At 36.8% G+C, this 19514-nt stretch overlaps 2 protein-coding genes across 2 annotated transcripts; one reads left to right on the forward strand and one right to left on the reverse strand.

The window, feature by feature from the left end:
• Positions 1-5: 5 nt before the first annotated feature.
• ACD1-LIKE (ACD1-like protein) lies at positions 6-6987 on the reverse strand. The gene is made up of 7 exons (XM_089137550.1): positions 6355-6987; positions 5100-5287; positions 2578-2668; positions 2286-2468; positions 1942-2139; positions 678-865; positions 6-512 (listed from the first exon to the last, which is right to left on the reverse strand). The coding sequence occupies exons 1-7, from the start codon at positions 6886-6888 to the stop codon at positions 257-259; spliced, it is 1638 nt and encodes a 545-aa protein (XP_088993676.1). The 5' UTR covers positions 6889-6987; the 3' UTR covers positions 6-256.
• Positions 6988-11696: 4709 nt separating this feature from the next.
• LOC149001328 (protein SOSEKI 1-like) lies at positions 11697-16615 on the forward strand. Its single transcript, XM_089138504.1, has 7 exons — positions 11697-11898; positions 13719-13868; positions 13945-14014; positions 14097-14209; positions 14304-14766; positions 14851-14943; positions 16415-16615. The coding sequence occupies exons 2-7, from the start codon at positions 13730-13732 to the stop codon at positions 16611-16613; spliced, it is 1077 nt and encodes a 358-aa protein (XP_088994630.1). The 5' UTR covers positions 11697-11898; positions 13719-13729; the 3' UTR covers positions 16614-16615.
• Positions 16616-19514: the final 2899 nt, after the last annotated feature.

Raw genomic sequence — 19514 nt, forward strand, 5'->3', positions numbered from 1 at the left:
AGTGATAAGAAAAGGAGAATATTTTCATTATCTTCTTCACATCAGTCAAATTATATGAGCATTGACTGAGTGGGTCTGTAACAGCATAAGCAACAGAAATACAAGACCAACTCTTCATTCTTTGGATCATGTATACATAATATAAATTTTCCCCTTATTTTCATATACAAAATTCAGCAGGGCTTTGTAAAGGTTCTGTTCTTACTTTACTAATATAGATAACTGCATGCACTCTAAAATATCTGTAATGCTTTCCTCATTTGAAACCATGGTTGTAATCATGGAAATAGAAATTCTTGTAGATGAAATAAGACAACCACCTAGACAACCCAAAGCATACCACTGCCAATGAAACAATGGTATTCCTTGCAGCATATGATATTGCACCCTGCTTGATGGCTGCAACAATCCCAATAGATGCAATAGAGAAAATCTGGAGTGCAACTTCTAGCACTTTGAGACCCTTAATTGCTGCACTACAGCTACTGCAATTCACCACATGAGACCAGTACCTACGACAAAGATTGGCAGCGATTAGACGACGGGTATATGCAACTCCATCGTAAGCCTGATGGAGAAGCAAACATACTCCCACAGTAGATGGATAATAAAATAGGTTGTTTTAAGTTTGTGAACACAGATCCGTTGTGTCATGGCACATGCCCTGCTTGATTTACCTATCCATTAGCTGTTCTTTAGGAGGAGTAGGGGGAAGGGCTCCACTGAACTTGGTACCCCAATCCACTTGGCCACCTGAGTACTTTCTCAACCACTTTCTGAAGGCAACAACAAGGGCATCAGACTTTGTTGGCACAAAACATGCCTTTTGCCAATTGGATTGACCAATTTCATTTATCTTATGTTCCTGCAAGTAAACACCAAAGAATGAGGAAAAACTAACTTGACTCACAATAGTACTATCCCAAGAGAAAAGCAACACAAAATTAATAGCAATGACACCATTATGGCCATCCTTATCACTATGTGGATATCATCTTAAATATCAAACTCTATGGAGAATATTTTAAAGGTTCCACATAATATTCAGTAGGCGAAAAAAGGGAAAGAAAAGAAAGAATAACAAGCAATGAGGACTTGTCCTTCCAGAGGACTCAATGGGAAAGAATAAGTTTTGGGAGCTGAATGCACTTTTTGAAAATCTCTTTGAAAGATAAAAGAAAACTTTGAATAATCACAGTTTTCATGTGTGATAAGATAAAAGTGCTGGAGATCCTTCAAAGGCTCAATGCAACCTCACAGTTACAGAAAATAAGAAATATATAAAATATCACCAAGTACCCTGCACAATAGGAGAGATTTGAGTTAATGGAGCCTGCAGTGTGGCACATAAGTATTGAATATGAAGCCAAAATTTTAGTGCAAGCCTTGGAAAGATATATGGAAAACATTACTGCAGCATTGTCAAACAGTACATAAAAAACAAGTGCAGAGAGAGGGAGAGAGAAAGAGAATGGTAAAGAAGGCTGAAAGAAGTAATCTGCCAAATCACCAACTGGTATTGAGCAGGAAATTCCTACATGGGAATGAATGGCTGGAAGAATCATAGAAAGCAAATTCACATCAGAGATCTGTGCATCAGGTTTATACAGCAATACGACTGCAAAACTATTGTGCCTCACCAGAAAATGGCAAACCTGTCCTCATGATAATTATGTAAAAATCTAGTGTAATGCAATAACCGTAACAGAATTTTTTGGTTTCCACTCTTTGAATATGGCAATATTACTAAAAGATGAACTACTGAACCAAGGTAATCTTACATCCATTGACCCTTGTTAAATCTCAGCACTTGTGGAGGTCAGTACAAGAAGTTCATCAGAAACAAATAAGTTATAAACTTCCTTCATTGTGAGTCATGAATTCTGTAGAGTATATGGACTGCTGGTGTCCCATTTCAATAAATAATAGAACAGGGATTACCTCCAAATGAAGAAGATAGAGATCTGAATCCAAGATTAGATTTTGTCCAATGTGGAAAACCCATCTTGGGATGACCCGATCAATCCAGACCCCAAAGTTTCTAGGAAAGGTCCATATCAGTCTGCTTTTACCAGGACTAACTGGGATACAAATAAATATCAAGAGCAATCGTCCCTTTGCCAAATGACTTGGTTGTTCCTGAGCCAATGAAATTAAGAATCTGAAAGTCACTATAAAAGTGAGTGATTAGACGAAAGATTTGTTGAGTTTTCGAGTTGAATATCAGAGTGAGGATTAAATTATGTGCCATTAATTACTTGGTCCACATCAAGTTTATGCATTACCTCCATATCTGCTGATGACAATGATCCATTGCCTTGATTCATGTTCAAACTTGGAAACACATAAAACACACAAGGAGGTATGAACTTGTTGTAGCCTAACTGCTGCTTTGCAAGGAAACCATTTCTATTTAATTCCTGTACGTTTATCTCCATTGGTCTTCCTCCTTCTCTGTCAACCTTAGGTGTGGAAGCAATCAAATGTTAGCTCTCAATAAATGTAGCGACTAAGATCATAAATATCAGTATATTTTATATAAAGCTAAATAAATAAAGGACTTATTTAAAGTTCTTATCTGGAATTGGAACTTGGAACTCGCATTATTCCATAATGTGCATATGGAACATGAGAAGGGTCCATGAGATTTTCAATCAGAACTTCATACCTGAAAAGTAAATTGTATACTGATCTTAGTACAATACATATATTTATCAATATACTTTGTTATATATTCCATGCTAGGCTGATAAATTATCAGTGTGAATTGTCACTCAATGAAAACATATGAACATTTGTATGCCTTATGTAACTAAGATAGGTTAGTTATTTTACTAGCATTACAAAAATGGAAGTTATAAAGTCCATGATTGACATTAAAATATTCCACTCATTTATTTTATCTAAGTCACCCAGTCTCTAATCTTTCCCTCATAGAATTGCTCTTGAATCAAACTCATATATTAGATTCAGGATATTAATACTTGGCTTTTGAGTTTTCCTTTCACTCCGAAATAAACAAATTGGCTTAACAAATTCCAATATTTACTTAAAACTTTCCATCAGATCATTTAACATTCAAAAAACTAATGGTTTTGAAGTTTTCCATCAATACAGTCATCAGTAAAAAGCTCTCCCTCTCACTATAAATACTTATTTATTTATACACAATCATGACAATAGTTCAGTAGGTATACCCTCCAAAATAACTGTTGCGACACAACAATCCATGGAAACTATCCTTTCCTAGGTTAATCATCTGATAATTCATTGCTTGTATGGAGAAAAGAAAAACTAGCATAATATATTTTAAATTGATAAATTATAACCAGAAGAAATGCTGGATGTAAGCTTTTTATACATATGACATAGAAATGTTTGCTTAAGATGCTTTATGGACCATCATTTGATGTGAAAAACACATGCTATTGTACACATGAGGTCCAAGTTTGCTCCTGTGCAGTGAACTCACATTAAGAAAGCAGAAGAGAAAATGCTGAAGTGGAGGTCCCATACAAGAGAACAAGCCAGAAGACGGAATGAGAATTTTCTGACAGGGGGAAAAAATCTTTTAGTGTAGGTTGGATTTACAAATCACACAGAGGATCATGAGAGCAACAGCAACATTGAAAAAACCAGATGGTAAGATGTGCTTATCCTTTTTCCCCTCCAGAAAAGAAAAAGAAAGAAGGTTGATGGTGACTAAGCAAGAACTCAGAACACCGCTAACAGGTTAGACATTGACTGAGGTAGAAACACAACAACTTCAGAAGAAATCAGAGCAGCCCTAGGATCACATTGACACATAACTCCACAATAATAACCCGTCCATAATACTACCTGGATGACACAAGAAAGGTTCAGTAATTCCCTGATTATCTGTTTAAACTAATTCAAATGCATTGTCCACCAGTCTCCAATGAGTCAATGACGTTGCTCTCCAAATCAAAAATGATTCACCCTTGGTGTCTTCATATCTCAATTCGGATCTTTGAACACTCATGACAATTTTCTAAGGGTGGTCAGGAGATGGTTGGTCTCAAAACCATAAGCATTTATCACCTCCTTTCATCAATTTATCAACAAATAGGCTAGTGCTTATCTCATTCCCGAGTTGTGGAAATCTGGCCCTAATTTCATTTTCATAAGTATCTAGATATATCAAGTTTTTTCACTTATCAGATTTCACAACTATCCTAGTACATGGATAATGATGGTCCATGCAATCAGCAAAAATTTATCTTACTGAGAGATTGATGTTTTACTTGCTATATTCTATTATAAAGAGGGAATTTGTGCAATGTCCAAGGTTTAAAATCCATGCACATATTCTAATGTCATGTCAAAGCTGAAAAGAGAGAAGCCAAAGATGGCATGGGGGTCTTGACAGCTACGTTAGGCATCTCAATGCTGAAGATTGATACTCAGAACAGACAGGAAAGTCTAAATGAGCCAGGCCTAGACCAATGATAAAGAAAAGGGAAGGAGATGAGCTACAACAGGAATAAAAATAGTCTTGGGGCTTTGCTTCGAAACATGCATTCCGATGTTCCTTTTGCTAGATTTGAAACTAGAGCTGCAGATTCTTCTTTTAGTTAATCTCTACTAAAGGACCCCAAACTTGGGAAGTAATGGTAAATAAAAGTTGTAAGTCCTGTCCCCAATATGAAAAACCCAAATTAACAGAAGATAAGAATGTACCTTCAATGTTCATCAACTAAAATGGGTTCAAGTTTCTCTTTTTTGGAAGAGCATTCCTGTTAGCTCAGCAAGAGGATTGATTCAAAGGGAGATTACCAGGCTTAGTAAGAAAATACTTTAAGACATATTATTGCACAGAAGTTTTTTCTTTTTCTTCTTAAGGATATCAATGTAGGAGTTTTTTTTTTTTTTTTTTTTTGGGGGGGGGGGGGGGGAGACAAAACAAAGGAGATATTTAATCCTAGGGCTGTGGTGTTACAACCATACTTCGCCAGCAAGATTAGTCGCCACGTTTCAATGAAGGAAGTTAAATATCATGGTCATGTCCTCCCTTCTCGACATGTAGCAAAAAGAAAAAAAGAAAAAAGGCAGAATTCAATTGGAAAGTATTCGCATACCCGTATGGAATATCTCTTGTCCCCATCAAACTTGAATATGATGGATCATCTAGCTCTTGAATATATGGAGGCTTTACTTTCAGATGGATATCTTTGTACTGAGATGCAGTGTTCGGCCAAAACCAAACAATACTGTTCTGCTCAAAACTTGGATAGACAGCTGCACATGCCTTCTTGAACGTGTGGACCTAAAAACATTGTTGATAAGGTCAAATGAAGCCATCTAATGGTTGCATATTAAAAGCAAAAATACATTAAAAATGATTGCATCGTAGACTAGTTATTGGAGGTTTCCAATTGAGGAACCAACTTGCTAATGCCTTTCCTTTTTCTTTTATATTGGGGGGATGGGTTAGACAAATGTTAATGTGTAGAGAGGTTTCAATTGTTTGAAACTTACTATCACCCATCAAATTCATGCAAACCACAGAGTGACAGGATGCAATGATTTAAGTTGTAAGCCAATTAAATCCAAGGTGGGCAGCCCCAAGCAGGTAAGAGGATTTGCACGCAGGTCACTGCTCTCTCCCTCTATGTTTTATCAAATTGAATCTTCTTCTCCCTTTTTTTTTTTTTTTTTTTTTTTTCTGAATTGTTGAGCATAGTTTTTCAATTGTTTGAGTAATTTGGAGAATGAATTGAAAAACTCTGTGATTCCTAAAGGGTTGATTTATTTAGGAGGTTGAAACATTAAAGTGCCCTAAATGCACTAACTAGGGGCATTTACTTACTGAGAATGTTATCTGTAGCATGGCTAAATCCTACATTACTGAAGCATCATTGTTTCGAAGTTTTTAAAGTTTTTAAGAGCTGAATCTACCAATATTAAGTCTCTTGAAGAAGATAAGATTTATATTCTTATTTCAATACTGTTCAGCATACTGTCACCACAAAGATACCACCTTGACTTATAGTTCCTGATACTCGAGTAACTTCAAAAGTTCAATCTTTGACAGACTGAATCATCGTTCAGATGAATTAAGCATGAATTCAAAGATTCGAATAGTCATTCTACTAGGAACCGACGATCAGAAGGATTAACTACGAATGTAATAAGTTTGTTTAAATTGTGCAAACACTTATCCAATCCAGATGTATTTTTTTCCTGCACACCAAACTAAATACCGAACCAGAGACAGATTTCATAGAAGGAAGAGAAAATCCACATTCTCACAGAACAAGAACCCAATTTCAAGACAAACAGTTATAGCGCAAGATGGAATTTAAAAGGGTTTTTGGTTTGAGGATTTGTTACTGGAGGACCATCTGGTGGGGCCTGAGGAATGAGCTTGCAGTCACCAGCACCATTGAAGCACCAACCATGGTAAACGCACTGCAGTCGACCCCACTGATCAATCCGTCCTTCTGAGAGTGGCGCCAAACGATGAGGGCAACTATCATCGAAGACCTGCCACTTTCCTTCGATGCGATCCCACCAAACCACAACATCGAGACCCATCACCCTCTTCGCATGGGGAACTCTCTTGTCCAGGTCACACACAGGTGCTAGCGGATACCAATTGGCGAACCAGTCGAATTTCTCTTCTTCTCCACTAGTTTCAACTACTACCTCTGGTGCAGGTGCGTCTGATGGCTCAGCCGAAACAGTTGAAGAAAGGGTCGAGAAAAGCTTGAATTTCGCCTTGTTTCTGCAAATGGATGAGAGGGATGAAATGGTTTGTAGTGTGGAGGGATAAAGCAATTTGGGTATCTTCACTGGAGGAGGCCTTCTATGGGTCGTCGATGAGAGACACGAAGAAGGCAATGAGAGTGTTCCCAGTGATTCCATGGCTGCCACTGGTACAGTAATCGAGAAATATTTCAGAGCAGGAAATTTCGATTGAATCTCTATATAAATAACGGAGTTTGGGATTATCCGTTGCCAGCAGTTCTATGAAACATACAATTACCAACCGCCGGTTTACAGGGAAAAGGGTTATCGGTTGGAATCCCGCCATCCTGTGTTGCCACGTGGCAGATCATAGGGCGCTCATATGTTAAATGCATATCCAGAACAAGGGGAAAAAATGTTATGTTATCTCCTTTTAAAAATGTTTTTCTACCAAACTGATTTTTTTAAATCTGGCTAGAACTACTTCTAAATGGCCCAAAGGATGTAATGTGGGGGAATGCATCCATGATAGACTTTAGCACGTGTGGTTTAACTTATTAGTGAAATTATCTTTTTTCCTCTCATTAAAAATAAAAAAAAAACTCTAAACTCATGATGGGGGTCCAATTAGGTGGCTGAAAATAACATCAAGAGAAAAAAAATGTAAAAATTCAGTTTTTAACTCGACTAAAAGGATAAAAATAGAGGATAAGTTGGCCATTTTGTAAAAAAAACAAGGTTGAAGGAGATGTAAGAGTTCACATTTTTATGATAATTAGATATGAAAATTTTGAAAAATAAAGAATTTTTTCATGGCACTTACTAAAGGTGAGCCTAAATTTTTCACTGTGGAAAAATTCAAGCTGCCCACTGTTAACTTTGTTAGGGATAATGGATGTACAAGTACAACCACGAACAGAGAAGAACACAAGTAAATCACACAAGGAAAATTTAACGTGGTTCGGCAAAACCATGCCTACGTCCACCAGAGAGAAAAAGAGTTTCACTATTTACAGAAAACCTCACATCACTCTCACACCCACAAAATGTTACCATTTGGATGCCTCGGATCCTTATCAAGATGGGATCCCCATTACCTAAGGGATTGATTGGGGTATAGGTTATCCCACAGAGACTATTTATAGGGAAACCTAAAACCCTAATCCCAATGTAATTACAATTTTACTCATAGTACTAGTAATTGACCCAAACCCTGTTTCAATTACAGATATAACCAAAACCATAATTACATGGACCCACAAAATACAAGATACCCAAACCCAACAAACTTTTCAACCTTTGGTCGTTAACTTTTCAAATTTTAATTGTTAGTGGACAAGAATACCCTCACCCATTAAATGACCATAATGCCCCTCTAGCTCATTGTGTACCAAGGAACAATATGTCGCTAACATATTGCAAAACGTTGGTAAAAATTCGGTGTGTCGTGTCGCTCAAGACCGATATGAAACCAACCTCCAAAATGAAATATACAAAAAATTGCCGAAAACTCATCAACAAACCGGCTAAGAGTAGATATGGATTCCCAACAAGGCACAGATTGAAACTAGCTCTTGACCAAAAAAAAAAGATTGAAACTAGGGGAATATGACCATGTTTTGGCCTTCACCACATCATTCATGAACTCAATGCAGGTGCTGCCATCTTTGCAGGTCTTCAAAAATCTCTACATGAAATTTCTTATTTATGTGAGGCCCTTATCAAAGCCCTAACCCAAATTGTGGCGGGGGATGCCAATGGTAAGACCTACTACAGAATGTAATTTTTCCATCTAGCCTTTCATAATACAAACTACTTCCTCCTCCCCCCCCCCCCCAAAAAAAAAAATTTGTGACCTCTACGATCAGACCTCAGATGGGATAAAATGGTCAACCGCCTTCATACAATGCAGAAACGATGCCCCTGCTGATTCTTTCACCTTATACCCTCCGAGTCCGGATCAGCGACCCCGACGCTTCCTGACCACAAAGATCAGTGGGGCCCATGGTGAAAAATATTTTTTGAAAAAAATTAAAATACTTTTTTTCCACAAGTGGGACCCACTAGTTTTTGTGGTCAAGAAACCATCGGGGAGCACTCTGTGCTTCCCCGACGAGGAGATGATCCGGATTCATACCCTCCATGGTCATGCATGAAATGAATAGAGACCTCCTACGTGCATGGATAGTTGCTGAGGGTATTGATATGTATATGGTTATCCTGAATTCCACTCTTTTCGAACTAGGTATCAAGTTATAGTAATTAGCTCGGTTCTGGCTCCAGGCTTAGTAATTAAGTACAGAAGAAACGAAGAATCATTATGGATCTGCCAAAGTTGCAGATAAGAAACGTAAATAGCAGAGTTAGTTGCTCTTAGTTTCAATCCATTTGCAGTGTCACCGTGTCTTTTAAGTCATAAGAACCGAAAAATCCAAAACCATGCACCCCACCCGTAGTTCACCTTTAATTGTTTGATGCCTAAAGTTAATTTCCTTTCTAGTTTCTAGGGTTCTTGAAGGAACGGATTAAGATGGAATGAAGACAAGGGAATCAGATGACTGGTTATTGTTTCAGGATCTTCGATGGATCCAAAACCCATTAAACAAACAAACGTAGGTTTCATTAATTCGTCAGCAGAGAGTAACCTACGGTCTTACCATGGTTGTAACCACCACTACCACTATATATATACAACAGCGCAACTAGAAAACCTGCAATAAATCTTCCATTGAATAGAACCTATTAGCTACCTGGTCAAATTGTCTTCAACCACATTCTTCCTAACTTTTGTTTGGGTCAGCTACGAATATGATGTGATCAATTGATCTTTACTTGGTGAACCAACTGGCCAGTCTTGGTGTTTGGCTGACTCTGTCCTTAATGGTTCGGGCATGATACGAGTTGATCTTTATGTTGATCCAAAGACCTAATATTTAGTACAAATGAATAAATCCACCTGTGTTAACCAATGCATTGGTTCAGTTTAGGCGCGGAGTTAGGATTTAATATTAGGGAGTGTCAAGTATTGATATTTTTAAGCACGCTGAATTTTCTATTCGATATCTTTAGTGTTAAACATTTTCTCCAATCGAGAGCCAAGTACTGGTATTTCACATATGAAAACGAAGGCCAGAGGTAAAAAATTTAAAAATTAAAGGGGTGGGGGTCATAGTGCTAATATTTCACACTTGAAAAAAATGGGTAGAGGGACAATTTCAAAAGTTTGGGAAGGAGTGAATTTTTAAAAAATCTAGGGGCCCCTAGCCCTGTGTTAGCTTCGCCCTTGGTTTAGTTGACATTGATGACCAACAACTCTTGTTAAGAGATAGGGGCTGAGCTTACAAAGGGCCAGGGGCCGTGGCACCCCATTTTTTCAAATTTTCCCTTTTGGCTTTTTTTCTTTTGTTTTTTAAGTCATCTAGCCCTCTTTCCATGTGTGAAACATGAGCACTTGATCTCCCGTTCATTAAAGAAAATTTTTAAAGGTAAAAACCATGGATAGAAAGGTCATTGTGCATTCCCCCAACCCTCATGATTTTGCTTCAATCCTGTGCATCATCGGAAATGGAGCCAAAAACTTGTTGCATTTGCAAGCACAAATGCACGAGGTCGTCTAAAGGTAAGAGAAACATTATGCCCTCTAGGATTGCAAAAAGCAAAAATCACGTACGAATTGCAAAAACATTTATAATTTTTTAGTTAAACATATTATTAATAATTAAATTGCTACCGAAAACAGAAATCAAATTCAATGAATGAAAATACTAGAAATTCAATTTCACCAAACATGATATAGTTTATTGATCTATTCCCCCCTTATTCATACAACCGATTTAATCTCCTACTTGTTGATGAGATTCCGTAACTTAGATTACCTCATCTATTACGCATGAGGATCTCTAACATATTAAATCACGTATCAAATACGCATACAAGATCAATTCAACATATGTCATTAAACGCAAGAAACTCACAAACAAAGTCAAACAAACCACCAAACCTGTTACGCATTAGATGTAATTTGTTGTTTTTCAATCCTACGTCTAGCATGCATTCCTCATTATTTCATGAATGAAAATATATCACGAAATTCATGAATATTAGCCAAACATTCAAACATTAAAAATAAAATTGAAGAAAACAAGAGGAATGATTGAATTATATGAAAGGAAAATAAAATCAATAACTATCTCATATAAGAATCCATCTAATCTTAGTAAAAGAAACTTAGAACATTACAGAATAAGAAGAAGATGAACATATAGTAAGGGGAAACAACACTCTAAGGTTGAAGCATTTACGTGCAAAAGAGATGCAACGAGTGATCGTGATTTAAACCTGACCACATGGCAACCATCCAACGACTGCTAGACAGTCTTGCAAAAGCAAGATCCCCCCCAACCCCCAACCCCCTCCAATATTGAATCTTAACTTCGCCCCTATTAAGAAGCCAAAATTATTATAAGAGGTATGAGTTTTACTAGTCAACCAACCTGCATTGGCCAAGGTCAAAAGTTAGAATATTCTTATGATACATACAATAGTTCCACGCCACCTGGCTGATGATACAAATAAAAATAACCTTTAAAAAAAAATAGGTATTATTATATTTCTGTTTCCTAATATAATATGGCTAGCTGCCTAACTAATAGAAGGCGTGGCATCAATTAGAAGCTTTCTTAGACATACTAACAGTTACATCAAAGAAATGGCTCTTTAACTGCCAAAATACCAACTAACATTTTTTCAAACAGAAAATGGAAACCCTACACCTACAACATATATCTTTCGTTTTCATGGAGAAGTAGGAGAGTGGATCACCAGAAATAGTAAGCAAATTAAGAAAAAGAACAAGTCTAAGTGATGATAATGGACTTAGTGGAATTCTATCAGTTAGAAAATGACCTTCCATCCCATAGCAAAATCCAATATATATTCTCACCAGTGTGCATGGTTCAGGGAATTGGAACCGAATCGCCATTTTTGGATCGAAATTACTTTCTGTTCTACAAAATCTCTCGACGTTCTCTTCCGATTTCGCCTTCGCTGACTTGCAGAGTTGAAGCTGAGATTTCGAGATCACGTCTGAGTTCGTTTGATTCCTTCATTTTATGCTATCTTCCAGGGCGATACAAGAAGTCGAACTTCAACAGAGAGAGCTTCAGATTCGAAGGCCTTGAAAAACTTGTAAGAATGAATTTGAAAATTTCCTTCACTAATTTCTTCTTTTTCGTTACGAATCCTTTTAAATTTGTTTCGCAACTTTAGCTCGATCAACTCTTACAATTGAATCCTGATATTGCGTTAGATATAATTAGGATTGCAAAAATTATAGCATAAATGGAGAAGTTCAATTCTCAGCTTCAGATTTTATGTTTCTCAAGTATAGCTTCTGAATTTCTGAAGAACATTTACAAGAAGAATTTAAGTTTTAACAAAATGTAAAATGATCTCTCTAGAGTGTATGTTAAAACCATTTTTATTATTAAAGTAACAGAATTAAGTGATGACTTTGCATATATTGTATATTTAAGATTCCTAAACTACTTTTCTTTTACATACTCTTAAATCTATTTTAACTTTTAAAAAAAAATTAAATTATAAGAAATATAAGAAATAATAGCTTGAAAATCCAATGGGTGCATATGTAACATCTTACTTTAGAAAATATTCTTGATAGCCGGTGTCAATGAGGCTAAATGTATATGATATATAGATATTATATCTGTGATGACTAAAAATACTAAAATTATGACACCTTGACTGACATCTTGCAGGTAGTTGTTATATTTAGATTTAAACTAATGTCTTTTACGGACCCTCGAATGGAATTTAATCTCTTAACCGCCAAAGAATTAAGGTGTTGGATTTATAAAAATAGGCGCGGGGAACAAAAATCGACCTACCATAACTCATCTCGAGATGGTGTAATATAATTTAAAGAAAATCAAATTTTCGGGGTTTGGTTAATTAAGGACGTTAAAAGACCTAACAATTTAGAATGATAACTCTCACGAAAAAAGGAATAACAAAAGGATAACAGTAATACTAAAATTAAACGCTTTAAAACCAATCTAAGGCAAGGTCAAACTTATCACAAGAAGAATAATGCATTTTAGTCAAGGAATAGAAACTTAATAAAATGCTCCCGATGGTGAAAGTTTCTTCGGACCACCCCTACTCATAGACCCCCACTAGTTTGCTCTCTTGCCCTGTTAGATGATAAGATTTTTCACATGTTGGCACATTCAAAAAATACTTTTAAGATAGAGTTTAAGTTTATCCAATGCCTATTTCCAAACAAAGAAGTCTCTTATAATAGAAACATATAAAAATTATTTTACACAAGAATTGATCTCACAATACGAAAATGTTACCAAACGCATCATGGTCTTCATTTTCACTCCATTTTTGTTGCAAGTTACAGAACGGTATGGAAGACAATGTTGTGACCAATTTTTCAGTGAACCAAAATCGGTTATAAAACCGCCTGAGTTGACTCAATTGTCAACGACTAACCGCTCTTTATAACATTCTATTCTCCCTAGTGGTAACATGTAATAGTTTCATTCCCTATTTCCGGATAAGTTAATAAAAGAAAACAATAAAGGCTAAAAAAAGGTATGCGAATGGTTGACCCTTTAAGATTTGATTTTAATTCCTAGCGTACCCTTATGGCTATCGGGTAAAACTTTAAACCCTGAGGTTATTTTGAGTAATTTGATGAGCTTTGAGCTGAAACTGTTAAACCGTAGAGCGAACGCGAGCTAAGGAGGAAAGAATCGCGGGAAATCAAAACCAGAATCGGATATGTTTCTGGAGAAAGTCTCCATATAAGGTTTTGAATCCAATCTACATTGAAGTTTCTGCTGAGCAGAATTCAGATTTCTCAAATCGCTTTCCTTCCATCTCCGTTTCTGTACGAAATCGAAGAAGCAATTTGGAAAAGAGAGAAAGTGACGAATCTCCCATTCTCTATTATCATCTTAAGGTATTTTTCGTTGCAGGTATAGGAAAAATGGATGGGAAAGCGGAGTTGATGACGACTGAGTTCAGGCGACTTCATGTAATTTATTTTCTTAGTCGAATGGGACGCATTGAGCATCCTCATCTCATCCGAATTCATCATGCGAGTCGAAATGGCGTTTATTTACGAGGTTTTTCTCTGCAACTTTTTCTTCCCCTCATTCAGAACTCTTGATTTTACTGAATTCTTTGTTTTTGCTTGGAAAGATGTCAAGAGATGGCTCTCGGATTTACGAGGAAAAGAAATGCCAGATTCCTTCACGTGGTCTTACAAGAGGTTAGTTCAGAAAATCTCGTAAAAGATCGTCGCTCTCATGCTCTGTAGAAGAAAAAAAAAACCTAAAATCACTGTTTTGCAGGAGGTACAAGACAGGTTATGTTTGGCAAGATTTGATGGATGGAGATCTCATCACTCCAATTGCTGATAATGAATTCGTTCTAAAAGGATCAGAAATCTCCTCTGTTCCATCGGGTAAGAATTTTTTTCTTTCAACTCTGTTAATGTATCTCATGTTTCAGACATTTGGATTTGATTTGGGACAAACATTTTGGATTTTAACATACAGATCGTTGTTCATACGGAGAAAGGAAAGGTTTAACCGAGAAACCGGAACCTGTGGAAGATAAATCGATCACAGAAATTGCAGATACGAAGATGAAGGTGTCACCTAAAACCTCCGAAATCGAAATTGGAATTGCAATGGAGCAGGAATCATCACAAGTGTTCCATTCGGAAACACGTACAGTATTGGAAGATTTAATGAAATCAGATGCGATTGTGCTACATGAGGAAGAAAACAACCGAGAAAAGAAGAACAAGAAGAGTAGTACAGAGAATGCCAAAACACCATTGCCGTTCACCAACGTAGCCTCCAACGTATTCAAGAATTTACTCTCGTGTGGGGCGGTCGACATCAATGATTCTGCATTGAAGACGATCAGTCGGGACAGAAGATCTTCGACGTGTCCTCCGCAGACAATCGATGAGTCTAGTGATTGTAATCCACAAACAAATCAAAAGAATTCTAGGTGAATAAATCAAATTTAGTTTAGTTTGACTATTTCTCGATCTGCAAAACTGTCTGAGACACTTTATGTTTATTGGATTACCAGGAAAAGCTCTAATGGAAGGAAGAACTCCAAGACCACCAACGAGAAGAAGACAGCTTCTGCAGCTTGTAAGCCAGTGACCGAGCCCATCTGTTCGTAAGTATAATGTCAATTATACATTAAAAATTTAATACCTAGGGCATGCAAAATGATCAAAATTTCTCCCAAAATTTTTCGAGGGAAAAATCCTCCAAAGATTAAAAGCTTAGTTTAAAATTTTAAAAATTTTAAATAGTCTTGTGTTTACTTTATTTTTTTCAGCCAATCATTTGGTATATATGTGCACTGCTGTGCACAACCAAGGATGTTTTTTTGGGAAAAATTATTGCGCTTAATTGGGATCTAGATCCGGATATTTTAAAGCATGTTATGAATCTAATAGTCCAGCTCCTTGTGCGTTCAGATGTCTTCCATCCAACAGTTGGATAGACTAGACGCCCAAAAAGCTAGATGTCGAAGATTTGTTTTCGCTTAATTGACCTAATTTTGGAATTGGCTCTATTATTGACCTCGGGTGTATTTAGACGGGCTTGACTTAAGTGTTGCATATTATTTACACAACATAGTATTGACATCCGTTCTCAAAAGTGTAAAAACACACTTTTAAGAAAAGGACAGTCAAGATCGAAACCTTGATCTTTTACTACAGGTGTTGCTGCATTAATTACACAGCACCCAAGCAATTTCCATGTTTAGACTGAACTAAGTACATAAAAAAAAAAGGCTGAATTTGGAGTCCAAGGTTTTGACACCAAATATACTTTGGGAGGCAATTTTCCTCTTAATCTTAATTTAGCTAGTTTTGTTGAGAAATTGTTTCGATACGTTGACTTCAAAACTATAGCTTTACACCACCTACCATTGTACCAGAAACCTGCCCCTCAAAATCTATTCTAAGAAAGGCTTATGAAACTCAGCCCCTTTCTTTATTGAAGTAAGGTCTCTGATTTATTTCTCCCTCCCTATAGCCATGAAATAGGGGGGAAATTAGGATCAAAGATTACAACTACCATATTATCTCTTTAGGTAGGAAATCCAAGTGATGCTGTTTGTTTGGCAAATTCATCATATAGTTAAATTGCCAATGGGAAAGTCTACAAAAGAAGAGTTCCAATGAGAAAGCAGCACTGGGCATATACAATGAGGGGGGTGGGTCTGCATCTCATGAGAGAATCATAATGAGCTTGCAGGCCTAAACATGCCTGAGTTTATTGCAAGCATCTTCAAGCCTGTAAGGGAAGGTGGTTAGCTCTCACTTCTCAGCTTGATAGCCTTTCCATTCAGACGCCCAGAGTAGAAAAGCGTGTTGGTTTAATTCATTGTGGATTTTAGGATTTGCCCATCCCATGTTGCATGTGTTGTTAATTTTTGAATAGCTTCTATACTCAGAACGTATTTTGAAGAAAGAAAAAAAAAAGGGGGATGATTCAGTTTCAAAAAGAGTTTTAGTCCTAGAATCTATTGCATGAATGCAAAATTATGGGATAAAAATGATGCTTTTATTTATCTTTTTATGTGTACTGCACTAACGGCTGTGTACTAAATAAAGTAGAGATTTGACTTTCAGGCAATGTCGAAAACGATTCAACCCAGAGAAACTGCACTCCCATATGAAGTCGTGCAGAGGAATGAAAAGCGTTTGCAAGACTGCTAATAATGGTGGTAATGGTTCTACGAAAGCCCCTGAGAAGGTATCATTAGGAGATCATCAGACTTCAACATTATTTGTTCACTTCCCAACCAAAATGATCTTATCAGTTAATTAAATTTTTCTCCCCATTCTCCATTTATTCTGCAACCAATGGCCCCCAGGGGAGCAAAGGAATAGGTTTGGATTATATCTGGGACGTACGACCCACTCTAGGGTCATGTGTCCCACACCTCAAAGGTAGGGCCTACATCATATATATGGTCTGAATCTCTCCCTTGTTCCCCAAAGGTAGCAGATCCAGACTTCTCCCTCCGCCCCCACTTTCATTTGTAGGTATAAGAGTTTGTTACTCGTGGGTTCATGTGTTGTTCTTGGTTTGTGGTTGTGTAATTATGTTTTAGACAAAAAAAAAATGTAGAGAAATATTGGTCATCTAAATCCAATTAATCAAATCCTTGAAACAAGCACTTGCATTCTCCACAAATCTGATGGATTTAACCCTTCGTGAGCTACAATTTTTTTCAACTTCAGCTTAAATAATACTTAGGATAGTTTAACATCTACACATGAACAGCCATTAATATGCAGGTGGATGCACATTGTCCCTAATTTTTTATCAAACTATTGAAATTAGTAATGCATTGGGTTAATTGAGAGGGGTGGGCCTTGGTGTAATAATTGCTGGACTATAACAGCTACCTTCTTGAGGAACAGTCAAGGTGCAGGTAAGCTGACCAGGACAAACTTCAGTTTTTAAAAAAATAAAATCGATGGACCATAATTATAGCCTGAGGTAAATAATCGAAACAACTTTTAGAAAAGTTCATAGAGGTAAAGTTTATTTTTGAGTATAAAAAATGCAGTTAAGATTCAACAAGAAGAAATCTTATAAGTAAATGGGGTTTACATAGATTCATGCTTTCCAATCAATTCTATTTGATATTCTAGTTGACAAAATTAAAATCCGACGAAATACAAGAAATCAAGAATTTATGCCTTGTGCAAACCAATTTAGAAAGAACATAGTAATGAAAATTTTTGCAATAATATATTTAAATAGAAGGGAGTCATGCATCTTTTTCGTTTCTCAGGTAAAGAGCACACGTCTGCAGAAGTTCCAATAGGTGGCAATGACAAAATCATTGTTCATGAATGTGATTGTTTCTCTACCCAAAAAGAATCATGCATCTTTTTCATTTTGGATCTCTCCTGTCAAGTTCATAATTTTTTGTAGATTCAAGAAATTCTGTGACTACAGAAGGAGAAAAAAAAGAAATTGTGTATACATATAACTATATAAGGCAGTTTGTATTAATATAATAATAGATAATAACATTTACAATCTATTGTATAATTTTTTAAGAGCATAATACCTAACTATCACCAACTAAGAGGGAGGAAGTTTGTCGGTTTTAAAAACGAATCTCACCACCTATTTCCTAGCAAGGTAGTTTGGTTATTATTGAAGAAAGCCCAGAACTCTCACATGAAGACTTAAAAAACAGTGCTTTAAGTATCAACAATAATCTTCAAAGCAATCTGAGAGTGAGTGCTGGATGAGTTGTGGAAGACATGTGAGTTCCTCTCAGCCCATATTCGATAGAACAACTTTTGTACTTGGGCGATGAGGCTATCACCAAGCTTTAAAGTATCCCACGATACCATACGATACTAGCCAATATGTATCCGTATTTGACCCAACTGATACGATACAACTTGATACGTCTCTCCATTGAATTACATTAAAATACATTAGCCAAAGCGATACAATACTCGATACAGGACGATACGTCTCTTAAAATCACCTAACCGATACGATACTCAATACCGATACTTTAAACCTTAGCTATCACCTTTAAAATGATCAACACCCAAAAGAGTTCATCCTTCCAAGAAGCTTGAGGATGGAAATTCACCACCCAAATGAGTTCATCTTTCAAAGAAGTTTTAGGATGGAAAGTGAACCCATTAAGAGATAAGATGGTGGACCAAATAGAAGCTGTGAAATTGCATCCGAAAAGAAGATGGGATTGAGATTCTTCTTCGGCATTATAGAAGGGACAAACTATATATCAATTTGGCCATTCCAGGAAACCACTTTAGATCCAGTAGGGAGGCGTTCCAAGGCTGCAACCCTAGCAACAAAACTGAAACAGGGTTGAGCGTAAGCGAACCAAATTGACTGAGTGCCAAGCCACCTCGGATCCATAAACTATTAATGTGCAGCACTAAAGTCAAGCTCTTACAAAAGGTACTTGCCTGATAAAAGTGATTTTATCTAACCATCATTTTTTTAGTGGACCACTTTACAACCTTCTAACCAAAGTAAAGTATTGGCATCAGGAGGACTCGAGTACATTTCAAAGCAATATCATGGGCATTGCGTTGGTTTGCAAAGGTAAGTGGGAAAATGTAATGGGGTGACGGCAAAAGAAAAGAAAAGAAAAGATTTTATAGAAAATCGTTAAATGTAGGTCTCACTTTGTTGTTTTTTCCATTTTTCATAAAATTTCACCTACGTTGTCAAGTTTTTATAAGGCGTGAAAAATGTTAGCATGTGAGATTAGTTCTCTTTTTCAAATTTTTTCTCACCCCACCTTTATTCCAACAAACAAACAATACCTAAGGATAGCCGTAAAGGTGTTAGAGCACCTAATAGGACAAGCCAAGGACCAAATGTACTTTTCTCTAAAATAAAAGAGACCCGGCAAGAAGGCTTCTTAGATGCAATACTCCCGTTGTCCTCGCGAGAGCGAAGCCCTATTCCAAATTCTAATCAACCAAAGCTGCAAAGCCCAAGTCCCCCTTCTAGCTTACGTTACAACGAGTCTTCCAAGCAACTCTATAGGCACCACTTTCATTCCCACCTCACCAAAGGATCCTTTGCCATGGAGCTCTCAAGATGATTGATAACCAACTGATCAGGTAGAGGGACAACATTCAACCAATAAAAAATAGTGCTCTTGAGGACAGACTTAACGAGCATAACTCTTCCAGCATACGAGAGACACCTAGT

Source organism: Hakea prostrata, chromosome 10, assembly GCF_041222555.1.
Source record: "Hakea prostrata isolate BN-2017 chromosome 10, UWA_Hpros_2, whole genome shotgun sequence".
NCBI lineage: Eukaryota > Viridiplantae > Streptophyta > Magnoliopsida > Proteales > Proteaceae > Hakea > Hakea prostrata.